Source organism: Crassostrea angulata, chromosome 1, assembly GCF_025612915.1.
Source record: "Crassostrea angulata isolate pt1a10 chromosome 1, ASM2561291v2, whole genome shotgun sequence".
Lineage (NCBI taxonomy): Eukaryota > Metazoa > Mollusca > Bivalvia > Ostreida > Ostreidae > Magallana > Magallana angulata.
The window spans coordinates 51,541,351-51,563,157 of NC_069111.1; the positions used below are offsets into that span (position 1 = coordinate 51,541,351).

General features: G+C 34.5%; 1 protein-coding gene across 1 annotated transcript in view; it reads right to left on the reverse strand.

Annotated features, from left to right (window-relative positions):
- LOC128172925 (uncharacterized) overlaps positions 1–19,175 on the reverse strand; it is a 29,689-nt gene extending 10,514 nt beyond the window's left edge. Inside the window, exons 1-15 of the mRNA XM_052838665.1 lie at positions 19,032–19,175; positions 17,739–17,904; positions 17,193–17,421; positions 16,312–16,326; positions 16,055–16,168; positions 15,597–15,756; positions 15,140–15,293; positions 14,546–14,693; positions 14,332–14,348; positions 10,745–10,897; positions 9,073–10,043; positions 8,371–8,636; positions 6,188–6,982; positions 3,175–3,522; positions 2,617–2,859 (exon numbers count right to left, since the gene is read on the reverse strand). Coding sequence (XP_052694625.1) covers positions 2,617–2,859; positions 3,175–3,522; positions 6,188–6,982; positions 8,371–8,636; positions 9,073–10,043; positions 10,745–10,897; positions 14,332–14,348; positions 14,546–14,693; positions 15,140–15,293; positions 15,597–15,756; positions 16,055–16,168; positions 16,312–16,326; positions 17,193–17,421; positions 17,739–17,904; positions 19,032–19,090 — 3,838 coding nt within the window. The 5' untranslated portion in view covers positions 19,091–19,175. The remainder of the gene's footprint in view (positions 1–2,616; positions 2,860–3,174; positions 3,523–6,187; positions 6,983–8,370; positions 8,637–9,072; positions 10,044–10,744; positions 10,898–14,331; positions 14,349–14,545; positions 14,694–15,139; positions 15,294–15,596; positions 15,757–16,054; positions 16,169–16,311; positions 16,327–17,192; positions 17,422–17,738; positions 17,905–19,031) is intronic.
- Positions 19,176–21,807: the final 2,632 nt, after the last annotated feature.

Genomic DNA, 21,807 nt, shown 5'->3' on the forward strand with positions numbered 1-21,807 from the left:
GGACAAATTTAAAACTGATTGACATTTGTACAGATTTAAAGAAATTTTTAGGGGATTGTAAATGGTTCTTGTATGTATAAATAAGCCATTAAAGTAGGCTTTTGCAGCTTTCCCTTCATTATTGGAATCATAATTGTTGTAAAGATATTTTTAGCATTCCTTTTTTTATAGACACTATTTGAGCTGAAAAGTTTTACTTTAATTTTTCCGTTTTTCGAATGGTTAATATTGGTAATTCTAATGCCTCGTCATTTGAAAGCCAAATGTTGAATTACAAGCTAGATACAAAGTTTGAAATTCTTTGTTTTGTAAACACAGCTCAAGTTTCATTATTGTTTACAAATGTGTTTTATGGCTGTAAGTTTCATGATCAAATGTTGTGTTCTGTTGTTGATATTATTTATGAATCGGGTTTTTCGCCAAGACTTATTTTGTCAAAAAAATAGTAATTCCTTCTTTACATTATTTGTAAACATATTTAAGAATCGAGTTTTGTTTACATTAAAATTGATTTTTACCTCTGTATCTCTCTTATACTAAGTTCATGTAATTTGACTTCCAAAATTCAAATTTTGGTCAATCATTCAAATTGCACAAGTAAACTAATTCATACATAAAATATAAGAAAAAAAGTCATACCTAAGTCCCTTTAAATATCAATGATTACCATATTTCTTGTCATTTCTTTTCTTTTTTTCTTCTTTCATGAGCACCCTTTTGTAGCGTATGGCTTAAACCAGTTGTTCGGATACGCTACCACTCTTGAACGTGTTTTAAGGTTTAACGCGACCTATACCCATTATTCTTAAAAATTGCTTATCTCCGCGATGTGAAGAATTCTACTACAATTATAGTCCATATTATATGATATTTTTTTCTATTGTTAATCTATCTTAAAGATACATCTGTTCAATGGAAAATATAAACTATGACCATTTATGAACACCCCATTGCATTTTGCATGCTATTATATAGAAAGTACAAAATATCCCAACTTCAAAAATAGCCTAGTAAAATACCCTGAAATTTGGGGCACTAACAGATTTAAATGTAAATAAAAATCAATAATCTTTCAGAGGAATTTTAAAGCTAAAATTTGGAGGGGGGGGGGGGGGTCTTAACTGAATGTTAGTATATGGTCAGAAATATCTTGTTAAAGTTTAAGGCAGATTTTAATCACCCAGCCTCCTTAACAATTTCAAAGGAAGTGAACAATTCCAAAAAGATGGGGCATGGTTGATCTGATATAAATCAATATATAGAGTCCTCGTCTGAGACATTACGTGCATTCCAACTGTACTGAATAAATCGGTTTGAAAATTTTGATGCAAATTCAGACATTTTCTTACGATGTGTGAATTTTCGGAATGCATTTTATTTCCCGGCCCTATAGTTTTAAACTGTAAAATCAGATTATGAAAATGTTATTGGTTTAAAGTTTAAACTATTTATTCATTCAAACTGGCGGTAATTTTATTGACCAATCCTTCGAAGTCGACCTATTTATACTTTTTTTTAAATTTATTTTTTTGGCTAAAAACAGGCTCCTTCGCCCTATGAACAGGATCAATATAATTTTCGAAAAATACGGTAATCTATTACAATTTTTTGGGATTTTAACTTTTTCTTGTAAAAAAGAAATGAAATAGTTATGCATTTTAACATTTTTAACTAGTAAAAAATGTCTATTGACATTTGGGGGTGGATATGCAACAGGTAGCCTACATACTATTAAACTGTTAGCAAGTAAAAAATCAATTTTCATTTACAAGCTCATCTTAATAAGTTATTTCCATATTAATAGAATGCTTGTGCGTGAATAGAACGCCAGTTGGCTGGCTAATTTTAAGTAAATTTAATAAAACTTATCTAAATGTAGGAAAGATGATTTTCTGAAAGGTAAACATAATATCAATGATGATGTATTGTTAGCAGCATTTATCAATGTTTTTTAAAAAACTGCACTGTGACTTTATAACCATGTACTAACAACATTTCTGGGTTTTTAATTTGAGAAAAGAACACACAAACTTCACACATTTCTTTTAATACATGTAAACTGCCACAAGTATTCTGCAGCATAATACTACCATTATATCATATTAAATGTCTCAATACAAACAAATATAAAAATACAACAATAAAGTACTTACATAAATAAAATGGTCACCTGAGTGTGTCAAAAACTTTTTTTTAAATGAAAATTAGTTGACCTACCATGCTGACAATAAAATATTGAAAAATAAAATATTACAAAACATAAAGTAATCAATACTTGAAGACTTGTCATTAGTTTTAAAAGATCAATAATATGATTTTGTAATTTCAAATTGCCCAAATATCAAAAAATGTAAGACAGATTTAACATGCAACAACGCACCAAAATAACAAAAGCTATAAAAATATTCTAATACTTTGCTTGTATATAAAGTCAAAGGTACCACACATTTATACATTGCTATTTTTGGTCTGCATTTTCTCTGTTTTGAGATGGTGGACCTACTGCTTCTTCTTCATTAAAGATTTCTAAAGCCCTGTGATACAAATAAAAGCATCCCTGTTGTCGCTTACAGAACGGTATATTACACAGCTCACATTTGTGTCGGGTGTATTTACGCCATCCTGACTTTGTTTTCACTTTCGTCAGAGAGCAGTAATAACAGGGACGTAATTTGCGCTCGTCTGTGGACACGAGGCGATGAGCTGGATCAACTGTCCAATCAGATGCTGGGATTTCCAGGGTTCCGCTCAACAAATACTGAGTAAAACCCTCGTCGTCTTGACCTCGAGGATAAATGCGTGAACTGCCTGCCTTTCGACTGTGTCCCATCATAAGTTCCATGTAATTTGAAAAAGCATCTGTAAAGAACATTTAGAATACAATTATATTTCACAACACATAACTCCAAAGGGAAAATAACATACATCTTGTACATTAAAATTTTATACATAAAACCAAAACAATTTTTTTTTTTGAAAATCTATTAATTGTACATATAAACAATGGCCACACCTTTCCAACGACCCATGAACAGAGGCAAGCTCCATGCAAAAGCAATGCATTAAATTAGGCATTAATTCCTTGATTTGGAGGCCCACTGTTTGTTTTCAGTTTATTGTGAAACTGAATAAAACAGTCTCTTTTTATATTACACAAAGGCACATCGCAAACACTGCATCGGTAGTAGCATTTGATGTGCCACCCACACGCCGTTTTGTTCCCCTTGGCTTTACAATAGACACAGGTGAGGGCTTTATGCCCTGGGTTTCCTATCAATCTGTGTACCTCCCCATCATCATCTGTCATGTAAAAATCCTTCGGGTCTGTGAAGTTGAGGGGATCGGTTTGGACCAATTCAAGATTCGGTTGGGGGTCTACAAGACCGCTTATTCTCAGAAACTGTTCGGTGGTGAATGTGTTAGTGGACGGGGACTCGGGGGGATGCTGTTCATACATGGAATGACTGGGGGGAGAGGGATTTCCTTTCCTTGGCTGCACAGACCTCTGGGCCTTCCTGAACCCTGAAAGGATAAAGGAAGACCCAGTTAGACATTAATGCACAATTCTTTTGTGGTACTAGTACAGTTCAATATAGGTGCAAGTTTAGTATTGTCAGTATTTCTTATAGATTCAATTCATATCCATGTCATGCCAATAATGTTCACATAGTTCTCATTAAGCAGATTTTTTAACTGTCAAAAAATGAAGTATGATTTATTCATTAAACTCATGGTGACTTATTTTTCATAGCTTCCCGAGAAATTTATCTCCTCAGCAAAACTCTCCTTATTTAAACTTGTTAGAATTACAGGTACATGTACCTTCTTAAAAACCATTCAATGACAATCAATGAAAATCAGCCTCCACTCAAGAATGAAGCCATGCTAACAATATATACGAAAGCTATAGCTACCAAATTTATGCTAGTATGAAAATGATTGAGACAGTTCACTTATATAAAATCAAAATTATTCAATCAATATTGCAGAAAATAAGCTTAACTGTCCTTATAAATAACAATAAATTCTAAAGAATTCAAGTGCAATGTCATCTTAGACATGAACCAGTGCCTTGTGCTGAACCATTGACCCGGTTCAATCTTACACATGAAATCAGTGACAAATTTTGATGTGGCAATTTCAATGTGCCAAACCATTGACCCGGTTCAATCTTACACATGAATCAGTGACAAATTTTGATGTGGCAATTTCAATGTGCTGAACCATTGACATGGTTCAATCCTACACATGAATCAGTGACGAATTTTGATGTGGCAATTTCAATGAGCTGAACCATTGACACAGTTAAATCCTACACATGAATAAGTGACGAATTTTGATGTGGCAATTTCAATGTGCTGAACCATTGACATCGACCCTGTTCAATGTCATATATCCGGTATACACAGTAAAACAGTGCCTTAATGGTGCTGTGACCTTCTTCCATCTTAGACAGAACCAATGACAATTGTTAATTCCCTAAATTTTCCTGTGCCAAGTTCACTTTTAAACACAACCCCTATGACCATGTTCATTACATGGATCAGAAAAATGTTCAATCTCCGACATGAGCCAGAGATATGAAGCAAGAAAACAAAACAATCTACACTGTCACTTTTTTAGTGAAAGCTTTATTGAAAACCAGATAACTATGCCACACTTGTCGACTACATGTAAACATATAAATATATAAAGTCACTATACACATCATGCAAAAATAAATTACATACAAGCATGCACTCTGAATTGTTTAGTGCCTTTATTAGCACCTCTAGTCATTGATATGAGACGAACATTTGTCTGAAAAGGCACAAAATCTTCTCTCTGTACACTGCCAAGGGTTAATTCATCCTCCGTGACATTAGGATTTGATTCGCAGAACCATTAATCTCTGTCCACAGTATCAGTAATTTTCAGTTTTTGACAACAGTTTTAAGTTAAGAATACATGTTATTCTTTATCCAATATTCAGTTATGATACACTGACAAGTATTAAAATCAAAATATATCAATTTTCATCAACTACATCATTACTTATTATGTGTTATTCCATTTAATTTGAGTATCAAATTATCTGTTTTGAGGGAAATATTCATGGCACAATTTATAAAATAGTTGTACAAATTGACTGTTTTAGAAACAATGCATACTGAGTACTGCCCACTTGTAACCTAGCAACAGGTGCAAAACAATTGTATGTGGATTGGAACTAGAAAAATGTACATGTATTTACATAATACATTGCAAATCAAGTTTATTGAAACTTACTTAAGGATTCAGTATATTGGGACTCTGAAAGCTCATACCATACTAACAATTCAACCAGTAGTCACTGTAAAAACAAATGCTAGTGTTTTCATGAGACAATTTATAAAGTGTGTCTCTCTTCAATTCTAGAAAAAACATGTCATTTTCAAACTTAAGCAAAATTTGGATGTCTTTAGTCAAGCTACTCATAGTTTTTCATTTCCTCTTATTGTCAAACAAAGCCCACACAATGATATTCTTCTTTGATAGGTATGCTTAAATACATTTATGAAGAAAGTCATTAAAAAAGGACTGAAATAGAAATCTGGGACTGATCATAAATTGTGAAAAAAAATCTTATTTTACCCATAAAAGACTGGTTACAAACATAAGAAACAGTGGATCACATTCATTATTAACTTATAAAAAAGAAGATATAGTTTAATTGAAATAATGATCACTACATAACATACTATAAACAAAATCATTGCACTACCCTTCTTAACATACAATTTTTTGTTCTTCTCATTTTTAACTTGACATCTAACATTAAAATAGAGTTGACTATTAGAATCACATATAAAGGTGAAGCCTATTAAAAAATTTTAAAAAGAAAAAAAGTTATTTTTAAAATTTAAGATCAAATCATGACCATGCCCCTTTTAACCTGTTTCACTTAGATGAAAAATGATACAATTTTATTTGTACAAAATTCAAATTATTTACAGATATTCATGAACATAAACATGTAAGAAAAATTCACAAAAATACATACAGCACTCCATCATAGGGTTAGTAAATTCTACATCAGTACATTTCTATTGTATAACAATATGGGATTGATTTTTCTCTTTTTTAGTCCCCAGTGTATTTTCATTTTTTGCCTTATCAATTGGTACCCTTTCATCTACTGAAAAATCCTCCTCCATGTTGGATTCACTTGAATCATCATTTGCAAGCATGTCATTCTGTTCTTCATTAAAAACAATTTTCATTGGTTTGGTCTTCACAGATTTTCGAGACTTTCTGGTGCTTCCTTCTTTAGAATTCTGCTGTTTCTCTCCTTTTTTGTTGCTTTTAGGCAGCACGTCAGATTTTTCTGGAGATCCACTATTGCTTTGCTCCGGTGAATCCACATCCAAGGGAGGAACATTTGAGGTATTGTACAGGTAAGGAGTCAGAAGTGGAGGGGCGGGGTTCTGTTCCGAGAAGTCTGAAGGGGACAAGTGAGCCCTGATAATATCAGCAGTGGTGACCGATTCTTCAAGAGAGACGTTAGTGGCAGGTGACGACGTGTTGGAAGACTTAATCTGTGAGGGGGTCACATTGTGTAGGAGCAGTGGTTTGTTCTTGGTTTTCAGTCTTTTATGGAGTTCCTTGGGTGGAACATTGGGTTGCTCGAGCCTTAGCTCATGATATCTCAGAAAGCACTCCTTATCAGACTTACAGAGAGGGATGTCGCAGGCCAGGCACTTAAAGTAGGACTTTATCTGCCATCCTGACTTAGTTTTCAAGCGCTGTATGTCACAATATGCACACGCTTTCTTACTTCCTTCTATTCGGATAAGCCTGTGACCAGGAAGTACCTCGTCATAGAACTTCAGATCAGTTCCATCAAATTTCATCTCACTTCGGTCAAACTTGGCCTCTCCCCCCTGTTCCTCGACCAAAGCATACGGACCCCCTCCTGTATCAATGCTGTGCCAGGAACCTTTCTCTGTTAAACTTTCATTTCCTGTTGGAAAATGCAAAGAAAACTTAAAACATGACGAGTCCGGTTCTTCAGACACCAGCACTAAGTTTTTTTAAGATGTCTTCAGAATAATTACACAGATATCTGGTGTGAGAGAGCAATACACAGAAACTGTTATTTTGATATGTAATAAATTCATACAAATAGAGAAGATAATTTAAATGCAAGTTATTAAATTTACAAATTTTACATTCTCAAAATGCTGAATATGAATTATGTACAGAACATATGCAACACAGATATTACCAAAGACTTAAGAAAAATATCAAGAAAAGACACGGAAACAGGGAGATTTACAGTTATAACTTGCCTTCTTCTGGTCAAGTGACAAAGGAAGAGATCATGCGGAGTTAGTATTCGTTTGAAACACACATCAGACGGTTGCTGGTATAATGTTCATGCACTGAGAATTCACAGCTTCTTGCATTGGTACTAATCCGCTTCGATCCTGGCGCAGGCTAATGCACGATTGTCTCACAAACAGCTCACAAGCATATCACCACATGCTTGAGCACTTCTCAAAGAAATTTCTTATTGCATTTCTTAAACACACCATTTCATTCATATATACATGTAGCAATTATTTCATTCATCTATATGTGTACATTTATACTAGAAAAAATTTGATGTAATTCTGAGAATTATTACAATGTAATAAAATTAAGTTTTGGTTTTAAAAAAATTCAGAGGCATATATAATTTTAAAGATAAACAGACTTTACTTAAAAAATTATACTCTGTACTTATACACTGGTCTTAGCTTGCCTGATAAAAACTCTCTTGTATTGTCAAAATCATATCATATAACTGATAGGTTATAATGCTTGCAACACATGTAGTTGCTTTATTTGTATGGTGCAGCCTAGCATTAAAACACTTCAACTATCAAAAATTTCTTTTTGATTTCATGTACTTAGAAAAGAGCAGAAAAAATTCATTTCAATTAGAATCAAAGTTAACAATTGACTGGAATAAATCATGCATGCACATGCTCTATTTGTTCAGTCAAGTTAAAAAAGATTGATGACCAGATAAAAATATGCTAGTCAGATATATCAAAACAAGATATTATTGAAATTGAATAGAAGAAAGAGAGATCAATAGTGGACTTATAAAACAATTCTTTAATGTTCTTCATGTTGTACAACAACAATTACCTCCCCATTCCCAAATTTTAACGGTCTTTATTGAGGTTCAATTTAAATGAACTGAAAATAAAATTCATTTCACCCTTGCCCTTATAAGAAGGAAATATTTTCCTACAGCCGATTTTGGTCTCTCTTTCTATTTCCTATTGTGGACTTGCACAACCGTCCATTTCATACACTGATATTCAGGATACGTATTCATCCCTGTCACCTGACACTCACCAGCTTGTCCGGCCATCCAGGACGCCTCGCTCCCAGCCTCGCCTGTGTAACTGTCGTCCGGAGGGGGTTCCTCGATCTCCAGGTCACTGGACACCTCCTCCTGCTGCTCAGTGTCAGTGTCCCGACCGTCCGGACGACGGACCATCACCATGCCTTGCTCTTGGACTTCTACGTACGGTGTACTGGTTCCTGGCTCCTTCTTCACAATGGACGGGTCTGGACTGCTCGTGGCAAGGCTGGATCTAGAGTCCGATCGAGTTTTTATCCTGTTAATGTTTAAGATTTTATAAAAATTACATGCTTCATACAATCATACAAAGCTTTCCAAAAAAATATAGCATAGTAAGAACAAATTATACAGAAAAACCTTCATTCCATTTCAAGAAAGGCATGTGTGACAGACTTCATAAATTGACATTAGCAGATGGAATTCCTTTTTAATTTTAAAAAAAGAAACAGTTCAAGTCAGTCTGATTATCAAAGATTATTCAACAATAATTATTCTACTAATTTCTTTCTATCTTGCTTATAATCCAAATTCTAATAAAAATAACCAGCCATACAAAAACTAATTATTTGATGCTTGAAAGCCCTATTTTTGCATGTAATTATCAAATTTACATTAATTACTCTAAAATTAAATTTAAAACACATTGAGTTTTTTCTTCAGGAGCTATCTTACTGATAGAGGTATTTACTAACCCTGCAACATCTTCTTCAGCGTTAGTGGGCATTGATAAGTTCTCCTTTACAAAGGTTGGGAACTGAGCCGGTCCTACAGGAACCATGGTGGGGCTCCCCATAGCAAAGGACTTGGAGGGGGGCACCACGGTGGCTCCAAACCCCCTCGAAACAGCTCCAGCTATGAAGATAGGTGAATCAGACCTACCATCAGTGGACTCAGTGGGGAAGGGGCCTGTCAGAGGGGGCTTACTGGGGATCCGGGGGCCCACAGAAGGGGAAGAGGTAGAATGTGTATTCATCATGTTCAAAACCTGAACATTAACATCGGGCTGTATCTGACTTGCTATAGAGACAGACATGGAGGATGCGGTATCCACCACTTGTGGAGAGCTGGAAGATGAATCCTTATCCACATGCTGGATCTGTACGCCGTCCTCCACAACATCCACGCTACCATTAGTCCGCCTGGACACACTGGCTGGACCCATTTTATACGGACGGATGGGGTCTTTGAGATTGCTAAAATTTGAGGATCCAGATCTATCGTCCATTCTAGAAGTAGCACTAAACAGCGGTGAGTCAGGGTTGTGAATCCTTTGTCGTTTTCCACTATGTCCTGTAATTTTGGAGTCCGTAGCCCTCTTGTTGGACTTTTCACTGAACTTTAACATATCCGTCTGTCTGACATGTTTGAACTCCACATGATCATAATAGTCATACTTATACTGGGAGGAAGAATTGAGACACTTGTAGAAGTCTGAGCAGCATTTAATGACGCTGTCGACCTGTAGAATTCGACCAATCTTCTCAATATCCTTGTAATTGTCCTCAGTCAGGACCATACAGCCTTCGTACAAGTACTGTAGAAATGTGTGGATAGATTCCTCTTTGATATCGGAGGCCAAGCGGATTTCTAGGTGAGAGCCTACAGAAGCACTTTCCATGGATTTGAGCATAGGACACGCCGCCACCAGTACCAACCGATGAGCCTAAAACAAAGAACAAAACCTTTCTTAGCTGTCAAAACAAATGACTTGTGCTAACAGACTAATTATTCATGTAAAACAGTAATTTAAAAAAATCTAAATGTTGCTATGTAATATGTATTGACTGAATATATATTATGAACCACGTAGTATATCCCCAATAATCTTAATATGTGATGTACGTTTTTTGTTGATACTGGGGTTTTCTTCCAGTGATTTTAATCATGTTTAATGATTGTGATGCATATCACTGCGTGATATGATATAAGATATTCAAACATAAAAAAAAAATCATATATAGAATAATTGACCTTATATGATTATAAATTGATTCAATTCATATATTATATACATCAAGCTTTAATACCGGTATTTGCCTTTTATAAATTAGCCTTATTCTTCTTGATTTTATTTTTATTCTTACTTAATGATAAAAAAACCACACACTGGCATCCTGCAAAGTGAATGAAAATTAACACAAAAGTCAGAGAAGAAAATCTTGACCGGTGGTATCTTAAATCCCTCATCTAAAGCACATGCCGACCCCATGTGGCTTTAAACATCTTAGCACTACAAGCCCAGTCCTCTCAGCATGTGCAAAGAATTAAGCCACACACCTACACAGTGCAGTCCAGACAACAACACCCCCCCCCCCCAGCAGACTAGTGCTGCTGCTGGCCCTCACAAACAGGAAACATGTGTACCTTGGCTGTGATGGCTCCTGCCTTGATAATGGCATCACACAGTGCCTGACTCCTCCACATCTGGGCCAGCTCACACAGCAGCGAGCTGCAGTGAATCTGGTTCATATACACCTTGTGCTGGGTCATTGTCTTTCGTTCACTTTTCCAATATATCTGGATTTTCCTTGAGGTTCAATTGTTTCAATATCCTATGAAGAGTGCTATGTTTACATCTGTAATTAATCCAACAGTTATTAAAAATTTGTGAGAGTAGAAATCATGTCGATTAGATTGATGACAAAAAATACATAATACCTATGAACAGCTTACATGCAATGAAGGACACTATATGCTAATGAAAAATGCTTTTCAAATGAATTGAGAATCTTTGAAAAGAAAATAAATACAGATTAATTAAAATTCCTTTACTATGTGTGCAAAGCTATTCATCAATAATAATTTGTGGTCCAATCAAATGTTTAAAATACTTTTATTGATTGAAAATAGTTATCTGAATCAGTATGCATTGAAGGTCCTTTAAAACTCATAACGTTAATTAGATTAATGTGGTATTTTAAATTGTACTTCATCATGTTCATGAGTTTCAAATACCAGCTGATCAGAAAATCAAAATACTTATTTGAGTAAGTTAAAATTAATAATACACTAGCTTTCACCTATTAATCATCAGTGTTGTTAGTTTCCACTAAATTTAAACTTGATTATTGATAAAACCTCAAATATTCTAATGAAAATGAAATCAGGTATCCTCCTTGAAAAAATAATAATTTAAGGGTCATGTCACCAATTAATTGTTTGCATTAAAAATCTTAAAATGTTTAGATACTTTAAATTAACTTAGAGCAGCTTCATTTAAATCTCAAAAAGCAGACAAACAAAACTCACATTTCCTCGGGATCCGCCACGCTGACTCTCAATGGCACACACTATAGCTGCACTCAGCAGTCAAGTTTCCCCCTCAATCAACCGTAATAATTACTGTAGCCAAGGTCCTTCTGTCAACAGATCCTCTACATGAGCTACAACAGTCATAGATATGTACCGGGGTACCTTGAGCTCAGAGATACTGACAAGACTCTAGCCCTGACATTCGATACCGCTCTAATTTATGCGGACTGGACCGCGCGGACCAAAAAAGGAAAACAAAGAAGCCAAGCTGGGGATGCCTCGGGTCTCTCACGATTTCCGTGTCTGCGCAGTAAACAGGATGAACCTTCAGTACCACAAAACTGATTGAAACGTTTGGTGACAGTCAAACGGTCAAATTCCTCTTTTCTTTGACAAACACACGACCAAAAACATCCTATGTCTCAGATTCCGAGTACTTTGCTTTCCCCCCAGCCTCTTACTTAACTTCCGGAACGTATAGTATTTAAAACCCATTGACTATTCCGAAAAAGTTCAGTGTGTGAACATGGTGTAATCGGAGTTTTAAAAAAAATTGTAGTATACAAAATTATAGTTCGAAAAAGTGATTGCCACCTCGAATGGTCGCTATTAGTTACAAAATAAACTTACATTATTTGCGAATCATATGTCTAATAACAAAATGGACGATTATTTTACGATTTTTCAGGCGCGAAGGGGGAATCAGGGACGTATATATACTAATATATACGGGACGTCCCTGGGAGAATCTATCTTTTACAGATAAGAAATGCATGCCCGAATATTCTTTCTCAAAAAATCTCTATTTCTTCAATTCAATGAACAACCATCAAAAATCTAATTTAAATAAAAACAAACGACAAAACGAAAATCAACAACAAATCACAATAATAAACAAAAAACAAAACGAAAACAAGAAATTAAAAACGAAAAGCAATAAAACATACAGAAAGAAACGCCCATCTACATAGAAAAAAACACTAGACTTTATTTTTTAAAAAGTGCCAAACAAAATGTAATGCAATTATTTTGTCTGATATGAAATAATAATGTAAACTGATCAGTCGAAAATTGCAAACACACGTAGAGTTGTGACGGACGTGTTCTCAATCATAGATATCTTATTTTCTCCCGTGTTTAAGAACTTAAAAAACAAACATATTCAATTCCTTAGTATATTAATTCATATAGAAATAACTTGAAAATCTCAGACCACACGCACAATCTGTTCGTAAGTTACTCTCCCGCGTCTTGTCTATGACTGCATGGAAAGATTTAATGACTACATTTATTTTCAAGTTGAGGAAAACGTACCTTGACCTGACCATGATGCGAAAACAAGATGGTCTTTGATTAAACTAATAGAATTATTTGCATAAATGATTGGTTTGACTGTCAAAATTCCTTGAACTTGTTGATATTTTTTCCGTTTGAATGTTCACAATGCTTCAATAAGTTATTTCTATATAGTCAATCAAAATGTCGAGTTTTAAGTAAAATACAAAGCTCACAATTCCATGTTATGTTAACAAAGCTCAGGTCACTTTTTTTCTTTGGTTTACATTTTAAATTTTCCAGATTTAGACCTAAAATAAATGTGAGAAATGCTAGGAACTGTTTATTTATGTTCAAAACTAACCAGCAGACAAAAAAATCAGTTTTAAAAAGAACTGTTCACGGTATACTAAACCTATGTAAACAAAAACATAGCACGTGCCTTAAAAAGCTTGTTCACATAACAAAGAATATTGTGAGCTCTATATCTTGCTTATTACTCCACAACTGACACTCAAATTTTGGCTGTTCATTAAAAATGCCATACTAAAGCACTTTAAACAATAAAAATAGGAAAATCAAATTTGACCGAAACCGTGATCATTCCCCTTTAAAATAGGTTTATTGAATTAAGACAGAAAAACTTTTCTAAATATTGAATCAATCACTTGTTCATTGATTTTGATCAAAATAACAACTTATAAACTAAGCGCATTCCCGTTTTAAACACACTATTGTATGTTTTATTTTATGCCAACCAAATTGACAGTGAAAATTTATCAAAACCACGCATTTCCTCATCTACATGTACTTCTTTGAATCATGCACCAGAAACATCGTGTTGCGTAATAATTTTTGGAAATCAAAGGAAGATCCATTATTAAAAAGGGTAAGATAATTTCATCAGAAAACATCATAGTTTAATTTGTCCACGACTTGAAAAAAAGTCTGTCTTTCCAGAGTGATGAGACATGTTTTTTCATATTATTCCAGTAAATATAAACAATGTCCATGTACCCCCATCCCACCCCTCAAACAAAGGATCGGTTGACATTCCACAATATTTATCATATGTACGCTCATCAAGAAAGAACATAGAAGAAAAATGAAAAAAAAATGACTTTATGTTTGATTCAAATGATGTGCAATTTTTCCTCAGATTATGTTTGTAGATATTCTATTTTTCTCGTTTCAATGGCTATAAGGTTGGATTATCTTTGATTTTGATTTACAAGATGGATTCAGTTGCCTATGTATATATCGTCCCAGGTATATTTTTTATCATGGAGGAGAGATGCCAGCCTCTTCATAGGTTCCCGTAAGTAGTCTCTGAGTGTCCGCCGAGTGTGATTTAGCATGGGGCCTGCTTTATCCTTTCTAACTGATTTGTATTTATGAGCCAAATTTGACATTCTGTCTAAAACCCGTTCTTCTACATCACCTACAAAATAAAATAAAGCCATAAAAACACCTTTAGAATATGCATGACTTTGTACAACAGAACAACAGAATTGAGAGTTATTTTCTCTCGTAGCTCCACTGAGCAGGGACTATCTGTTATGATTATAGGTACTAGTATATGGTATTGGAATCCTGAAACTACAATTCACAATTTTATGGGGGAAAAAAATTACTCACCTACGTTCAAAAATTTGAACAGCTGTAAGAGATACTTTTTTTTGCTTTTGTCGAAATCTTCGGTTCGCATGATGAATATTTGATTTCTAGGAAAGACTTCTAGCCAGTTGGCCATGTGAACATCGTAAAACGAGGCAAATAAAGGGGTCTGTAAAAGAAAAAAGAAAATATTCTTATCGGCACAAAAGAATGTTTTCCAATGTAACGAAATAAAGACTTTACAATGTATATTTCAAAATGGCCATTGGGCAGAGCTTTCAAACACGACTCGGACCCTTTTATACCGGAGACTATGTGTGAATATTAAAGGTCCACCTAAAAAATGAATATACTTAAAACAAAGGTAACTACGTCTTTGCTAGCAGTTCCTGGTTCAGAGTGCCTTTGTTTGTACGCTTCCTTCGGACAGACCTTTAGGTTTCTCTTATAGTCTGAATATTTTACCATTTGTAAAATGACACTGGTATTTGTTTGAAGATTTGCCCCTCTTCCCCGACACTGCATACATACATTACATATATATCTTTGTCACCCCAAGGTTGACTGGTGTAGCGTCTATTTGCATTTTATCTTGTTTGGTCCTACAGTACGTACTGGCATTTCCTTGAATAGTGTTCTGTTGTATAAACAGGATCGGAGGCTAGACTTGGCCCGGCACCGGTCCAGATACCGTATAGAGGCCGACACGTCTACCTCAAAATCTTCAGGAGACGAACCATACCCGATATGATAGTAGTGACTGTATAATCTGCAGGAAAACAAATAAATTCCAGATTAATCTTTATTCTTTATTGAAAAACTAACTAGAAATAGAATAACTAGTGGAAAAACTTCTTAAAAAGTATTTTTTATTTTGCATCGGCAAAGGTTTCAATTTCAATTTCAAGGTTTTATCGTTACAATAAAGAAAATATCGCCGATTTGCTAAGGAAGCACTGTTAAATGAGATTAAAGTTATAAAACACATTTTGTTTCATACTTCTGTACACTGGAATCAAATCAATCAAAAGTCTTGATGTGATGTCAATCAACAAACGTTGCTGGTTCTCACCTTTCCGCTGGTTCCCGTAGCAGCAGGATCAGTTTAATGTTTGGCTGTACGTGGTGTATAAGGTGAGGGGTGGTGAACACCGGCTCTGACGCGTTCCCGTTGTTCTGAGGAATGAGCCACCACAGTGTGTGGTCCCAGAAGTCCATTGGGTCAGCGTGGCCTTTAAAGAAATCATTGAAAGAATCAGTCTTTGTTTACATGTAGTTTCATGTGTTATCGTAAAGCATACACACCCCATCTCTCTCTCTCTCTCTCTCTCTCTCTCTCTCTCTCTCTCTCTCTCTCTCTCTCTCTCTCTCTCTCTCATCAGAGGCATTTTGCATCTTCCTCTGTTGGGTAAGCCAAGTTGATCATGATTTGACTTTACATTGTTTACTTCGTTGTTTTTACATGATATAATGTATTTTTTACTTTGTTTTGTAACCTGTGAAAGATTGACGAATACATTACTATGTTACCTGTTATAATCTCTGAATACCGAGAGCCGTTTGAAGATACCTTAAATTCCGATATTTTCGGAATTTGAAAGAAATCTAGAAAATTGTCCAAGTTTTTGAACTTCTTTGGATTCACTATGAATATCAAAATATACAAATATTAACAAATATAGCAACTCAAGGAACGAAGAACAAATCAGTTGTCGGGTTTTTTTTTCGACATCCAGAAAGGCATATTCCATAAAAGTAAGTTACATACAGGTGAAAGAGATCCTTACCTTTACGCCAAAGTTCTGAAAAAGGGAAAGTAACAATTTTGATATTCGTTGAAGGATTTTATATCAAGCCACTGTACAGGTATGATAATGATTAACAATGTGTTAGTGTTGTAAGTTAAAAGCAACGACAAATTATCATAGGCTTATAAGAAAACACCAAGGTAGTAAAAGAATCTATATTTAAAATCAAATGGGCTACAAATACATAAATTCAAATCGTGGATCAAGGTTAGATGAAGATACATATACATGTATTTTTGTTTTTACTGCACTTTAAAGTGAAATAGTGATCAAAATATGACTGATTTGATATACACCACAGATAATTTGTTGTACGTATATTGCCTTATTCATTAAATCTGTTTTACATCGGCTTATTAGATGAATCGATGTAATTCAGTGAATACCAGCAGTTACGTTTAAAATCTAGACCCCCGAAGTAATAGTCTACGTATGAATAAGATAATTCATATTTTCACAGTGATATTTGATTTAAATGATTTGACGAAGACGTGGTTTATTCAGGGTTAACTGTTAAGTCATTGTCGAACAGATGGGAATACCTGAAATCAATGACACTCGTCCGTCCTCATCCAGTACTAGTGCTATAGCTTTCAGTTAAAACAGCGTCAATTTTACACAACAGAGCAGTTCTTGGAGAAAAAACTTTCCAATTTGACAGTCTATGAGTACTAATGACCTTTTTTTAAAAGCGAATTAGAAAAGGGAGGTAAATATTTAACAGCTTGTTTGATGAACAAACTAGATGGTAATATCCAACTGAAAGTACAAGCTTTAGCTTGTCAAAACGGATCCAATTTGAATTTATGCTGTTTTGTATCAAGCAAGCAGTCAAATTGAAAGTAGATCACGTGACGCACCTGTCCCGTACCGATGCCAGGACCAAAACCAGGTCTCCTTGGACATTAGACCCCTGTTCTTGACAATCTGGGGGTGCTGAACGAGTCGATTAAACAAGTCGGTGGTGCCAGACTTACACACCCCAATAATATGAAAGTAGGGAAGACATCTGAGGCGGTTGTAGGAGTTGTTTCCTGTGAAGTCGTACCAACACGGGTTCTTGAAATTGGGCAAGAACTTTTTTCTCTCCTGCAACAAAATATACTGATTATCGTTTGAAATTTATTCACATTAAGTGCATGCACGCTTACTCTTTTTGGTGACTTTGATTTTTGTTCGTTACATTAAAACATATGTAAGGATTCCTTTTCTACGTTTTAAGTTTAAAGTTTGGATTTGATTTATTACTTGAAACTTGTTTTTTGTATATTAAAAAAAGATCGATTGAAACTGTGCTGAAATAAATATAAAAACGTGAGAAAGAATTATTCCAAACACAGGATTTGATATTAACACAAGAAGAAAATATCCATTGGCAACTGGAGGTCATATTGTGCAGTACACACTTGGCAGAGAAGGTCTTCCGGTGAATTAATCCTCTTCTGATGTTGTCCGCATTGGTAATCCCAGCGTGCACTTCTAGGATGGAGGAAGTCTTCCAGTCGTGTACGCAGGAAGATGTGGAAGACAATAAGAACACAGATGATACCCGAAATTATAACAGGGCAGTTTCTGTTGGTAAAAAGGAGGATATATCACTTTTTCGCAACTTTCAATGACCGATGGAGATATAACAAACTCCTTAAGATTACACCTGTAAAGACATGTTGTTTTCACTCATTGTGACTAAATTCTTTTGATATGTTTTATGCCAAACTTTGCCTAATATAGCGAAGGAAAAAACTTCTACGTTTTAAAAGTCAATGATGAAAGTCTAATATATCTGATCATCCCATATTCAAATTGTTTTACAAGTGTATTGAGCCAGTCAATGCAATCCAAGCAGTCTCCATGTACAGTAAATGCATGGTAATTTGGTTTGTTTTAGAGGCAAAACTTTATAAAACATAATGATTGATTAATCTAAAAAAAGCACATAGCCCTGTCAAGACCCATGACTTGTTATAACCGAACTGGGGTTTCTTAAATACCCTAATGGTCACAAAACCTCAACTTTCTTAATTGATCATTTGCTCATCTGACTATCTTTTCATGACCTTTTTAAAAACAATGAACAACAAACCGTGTACGACTTACATAATGTTTTTTTTTTTCAAGGTTTGTTTTGGTTCCCAGGAGACGAAATATCGACATTCATTCAGTAGGAATTAATTCATTACGCCGCGTTCAAAATTCTGCTAGTCGGTGACAAATTATCAAAAGACGAAGGTGTACTTGACTGATCGGTGAATTCTTCCGCACCGTACAATTAGTGTACAATAAGGTTTTGTGTTTATGGCTTTCATTTCAAGGCGCGACATCGTTTGTACATTCTGTTACGAGACATTTTTAGTAGTAACGTTTGCTGAAATAATGCTAATTATAGTTAACCACAGCAAGGGCACCAGTCTTAATTGGCAACGTCTTACATGATGCACCGACAAATATGTACAGGTAATAGGGACTATTAATCATTAAAAAATGGCATCATATTCAGACAACTTTATATGTTAGCCCGTCCCAAAGAAGTCGTACCTTCTCGAAGGTTAATATGGAAGACAATTAATCTTTACATAGCCTTGTTGATTTACAGTTTACTGAGAAAATTTATAAATGGCTGACAAATTAAACCAGATATTCTTTTATCCAGTGACAACGTCAACTTTTCATAAATTTTGGTTTTTTTCTGAGTAACTGACCTTTTGCAACACTTGGTGAACAGTATCCGCCTCCATTTTGAACACAGTTTTAGCGGCATACTACAATTCAGGGAGACCTATCGGCTATCAACGTGTCGGCAGCCATAATGATAGGCCGTCAAAAGAGCGTATGCAAATTAATTTCTCTCCTTCCTTTTTGACAACATGTGTTCTTCATGATGGCAATCATCAATTTATGACTTAAACAATATTTGTGCATCATATATTACTGTTCTTAATGTATTTGCCCCCGAGGGTCGTTTCACATATATATTTCAACATTTCAGGGAAACATATACATCTGGCCAATTCTCCAGAAATTCATCATACACGTAGTCATCTATATACACAGGTTGAAATATCCATTCCAAATACAGTAATTTGGCTATTTCCCCTCGTTCAGTTTATAATACAGTACATTTAAATATTATTGTTTGCCCTTATGTATCAAATTTCATACATATCTGAATAGAAACCAAGTTCATAATAGATTAATGAATTGATTTATCAAATATTTCACCGTTTCAGAGTCCTCCTTTCAAATACTAGTAATAGATTAATTTGATTCTGCGAGTTATGATGTTTTGCTTGCCCGTTAGCAATATTACCAATTAAGTTTATTGGAAAAAAAAATCATTGATTCATTATACTCAATTTTTTACGATAAGTAAATATACCATTGGCATACATGTATTTGAATTTTAAAAGAGGACGATTGTTCTACCTGGGTTGTTTCCTCTATGATTAATACACCAATCTAAAGGGGACTGAAAGCGAATTATCAAACTTATTAAACAAAATAAATGTACAATATTTCAATGGGACAGCAAATGGATTACGACAGCTGGTAGAGTAGAATGCGGCTTGGATCTTTTTGAAATATTTATTGTACATCCTGAAATACCACATGACGCAAAAGACCAATTACCGGTAGAAAGGGATGCTGCTGCCGACGTGACATTAAGTCCTAGAGCAGCTGGTTGTAAATGACTATGAATCGGCCGATGTTGGGTCAGCGAAGCTGGGTCTTTAACCTTTATAAAATCGTTTTCTCCATTTTCGTTTATTAATCTATAGAAATGTTATAAAGACCATAAGCCATCTAACTATGGATAAATTCAATGGTTTGGATCCATTCAACTTAAGATTTTTTAGATAGTAGATTAGAGAAGAGGTGTGTATATATATATATATATATATATATATATATATATATATATATATATATATATATATATATATATATATATATATATATATATATATATATATATATATATATATATATAACACTGAATAGAATCAACAACACAAGGCATCTTTAAAGTGTCGGATCTAATAATATATAGATACTAAGCCAGTAAACTGAATATAAAAAGCACTAAAAATGGCTAACGACACGAACAATAGAAATTGTCAAATTTTCGGGACAACCAGTCCCTTCCTCAGGACCAAAAAATAAATTACATGAGTACAAAACAAAGAAAACAAAATCTAAAGCTACTACTAAACTACTTAAGAAACTATATAAAAAAAAAAAAGAACAGCTACATTATAAACATATGTTCACATTCTTAAAGAAGGTGTTGCTACTATCACCGATCGCTCTAAAGTAAAGTGGATTACCTTAGAGCGATCGGTAGGGATATTTTCAACAATTTCATTCATTTCCACTCAGCAATTTTCACAGGAAAGATCAAAGTACTGCAGAACTGACTTTTAAAATCAATAATATGTTATTTTGCATGACAAGTACATGTATTTTCAAATTTTTATTTGAAATACGCACATTTTTACAATAATAATATTTAAAGATAAAATAAATTCAATCAAACTATGTATCAGTAATAGAAATATATCTCGAAAATTGTATGGATCCAAGCAATATTGAACTATAGTCTCGTTCAACCAAACGCTCGGCTGACACCGTAAATCTCCGACAAGCAAGAGAGACTCTCTGCTTGTCGGAGATTTACGGAGACAGCCGAGCGTCGAGTTGAACGAGACTATATTGAACTCTGGCTTAGGAATGCATACGACTACAAAAGATATCTAAATTGTTCGTACCATTAAAAATCTGACTATTTTCAAGGTATTTATAAATAAGTTTCCTTGAAAAACAATGCTTTAGCATACATTACATCGAATTTATCAATTATTTTCAAGAACTAACTAAAGTCTTGTCAGCAGCAATAATTTGTGCTGAGGTCCAAACACTGTTTCACTTTCGGTTTGTCTGAGTAACTGCATAGGAGAGTTGATTAAAATCAACTCCCAAAAACTGATTTCTTATTGCTCTCGAGCGCTAGCAACTACGTTAGTCCTTTTCACTGGAATACGCATGCTCGACTCCATTGTAGTGGATTCTGAGAATACTGTACTACTGTAGATAAACTGTACCATTTGAATTTCGTTTTATAATCTTCACTTGAAGTTTTGTGTGTTTATTGTAAATGTAAAAAAAAAACTTACAGTAGCTTATGTCTTATAATGCAAAGTTATTTTAAATACAATGTATTATTATGAATAGCTAGCTTTATCTTAAAATTCCTTCAAGCTCGGAAAACAACCCCGGATATGTTTTCCGAGCTTGTCGGAAAGGCCCGAGAAGATACGATTGCTGCATGACAGTACCAATGAAATTGATATAGTAGATAAATAATGATTAAGGCACAGTCAATGAGCTGTGCAATTGCCGATGTGAAGCCCACTCTAGATTCACAATTCTAAATTGATTCCCCACTCCAGCACAATTCCAGTACATCACTCTGCCTTC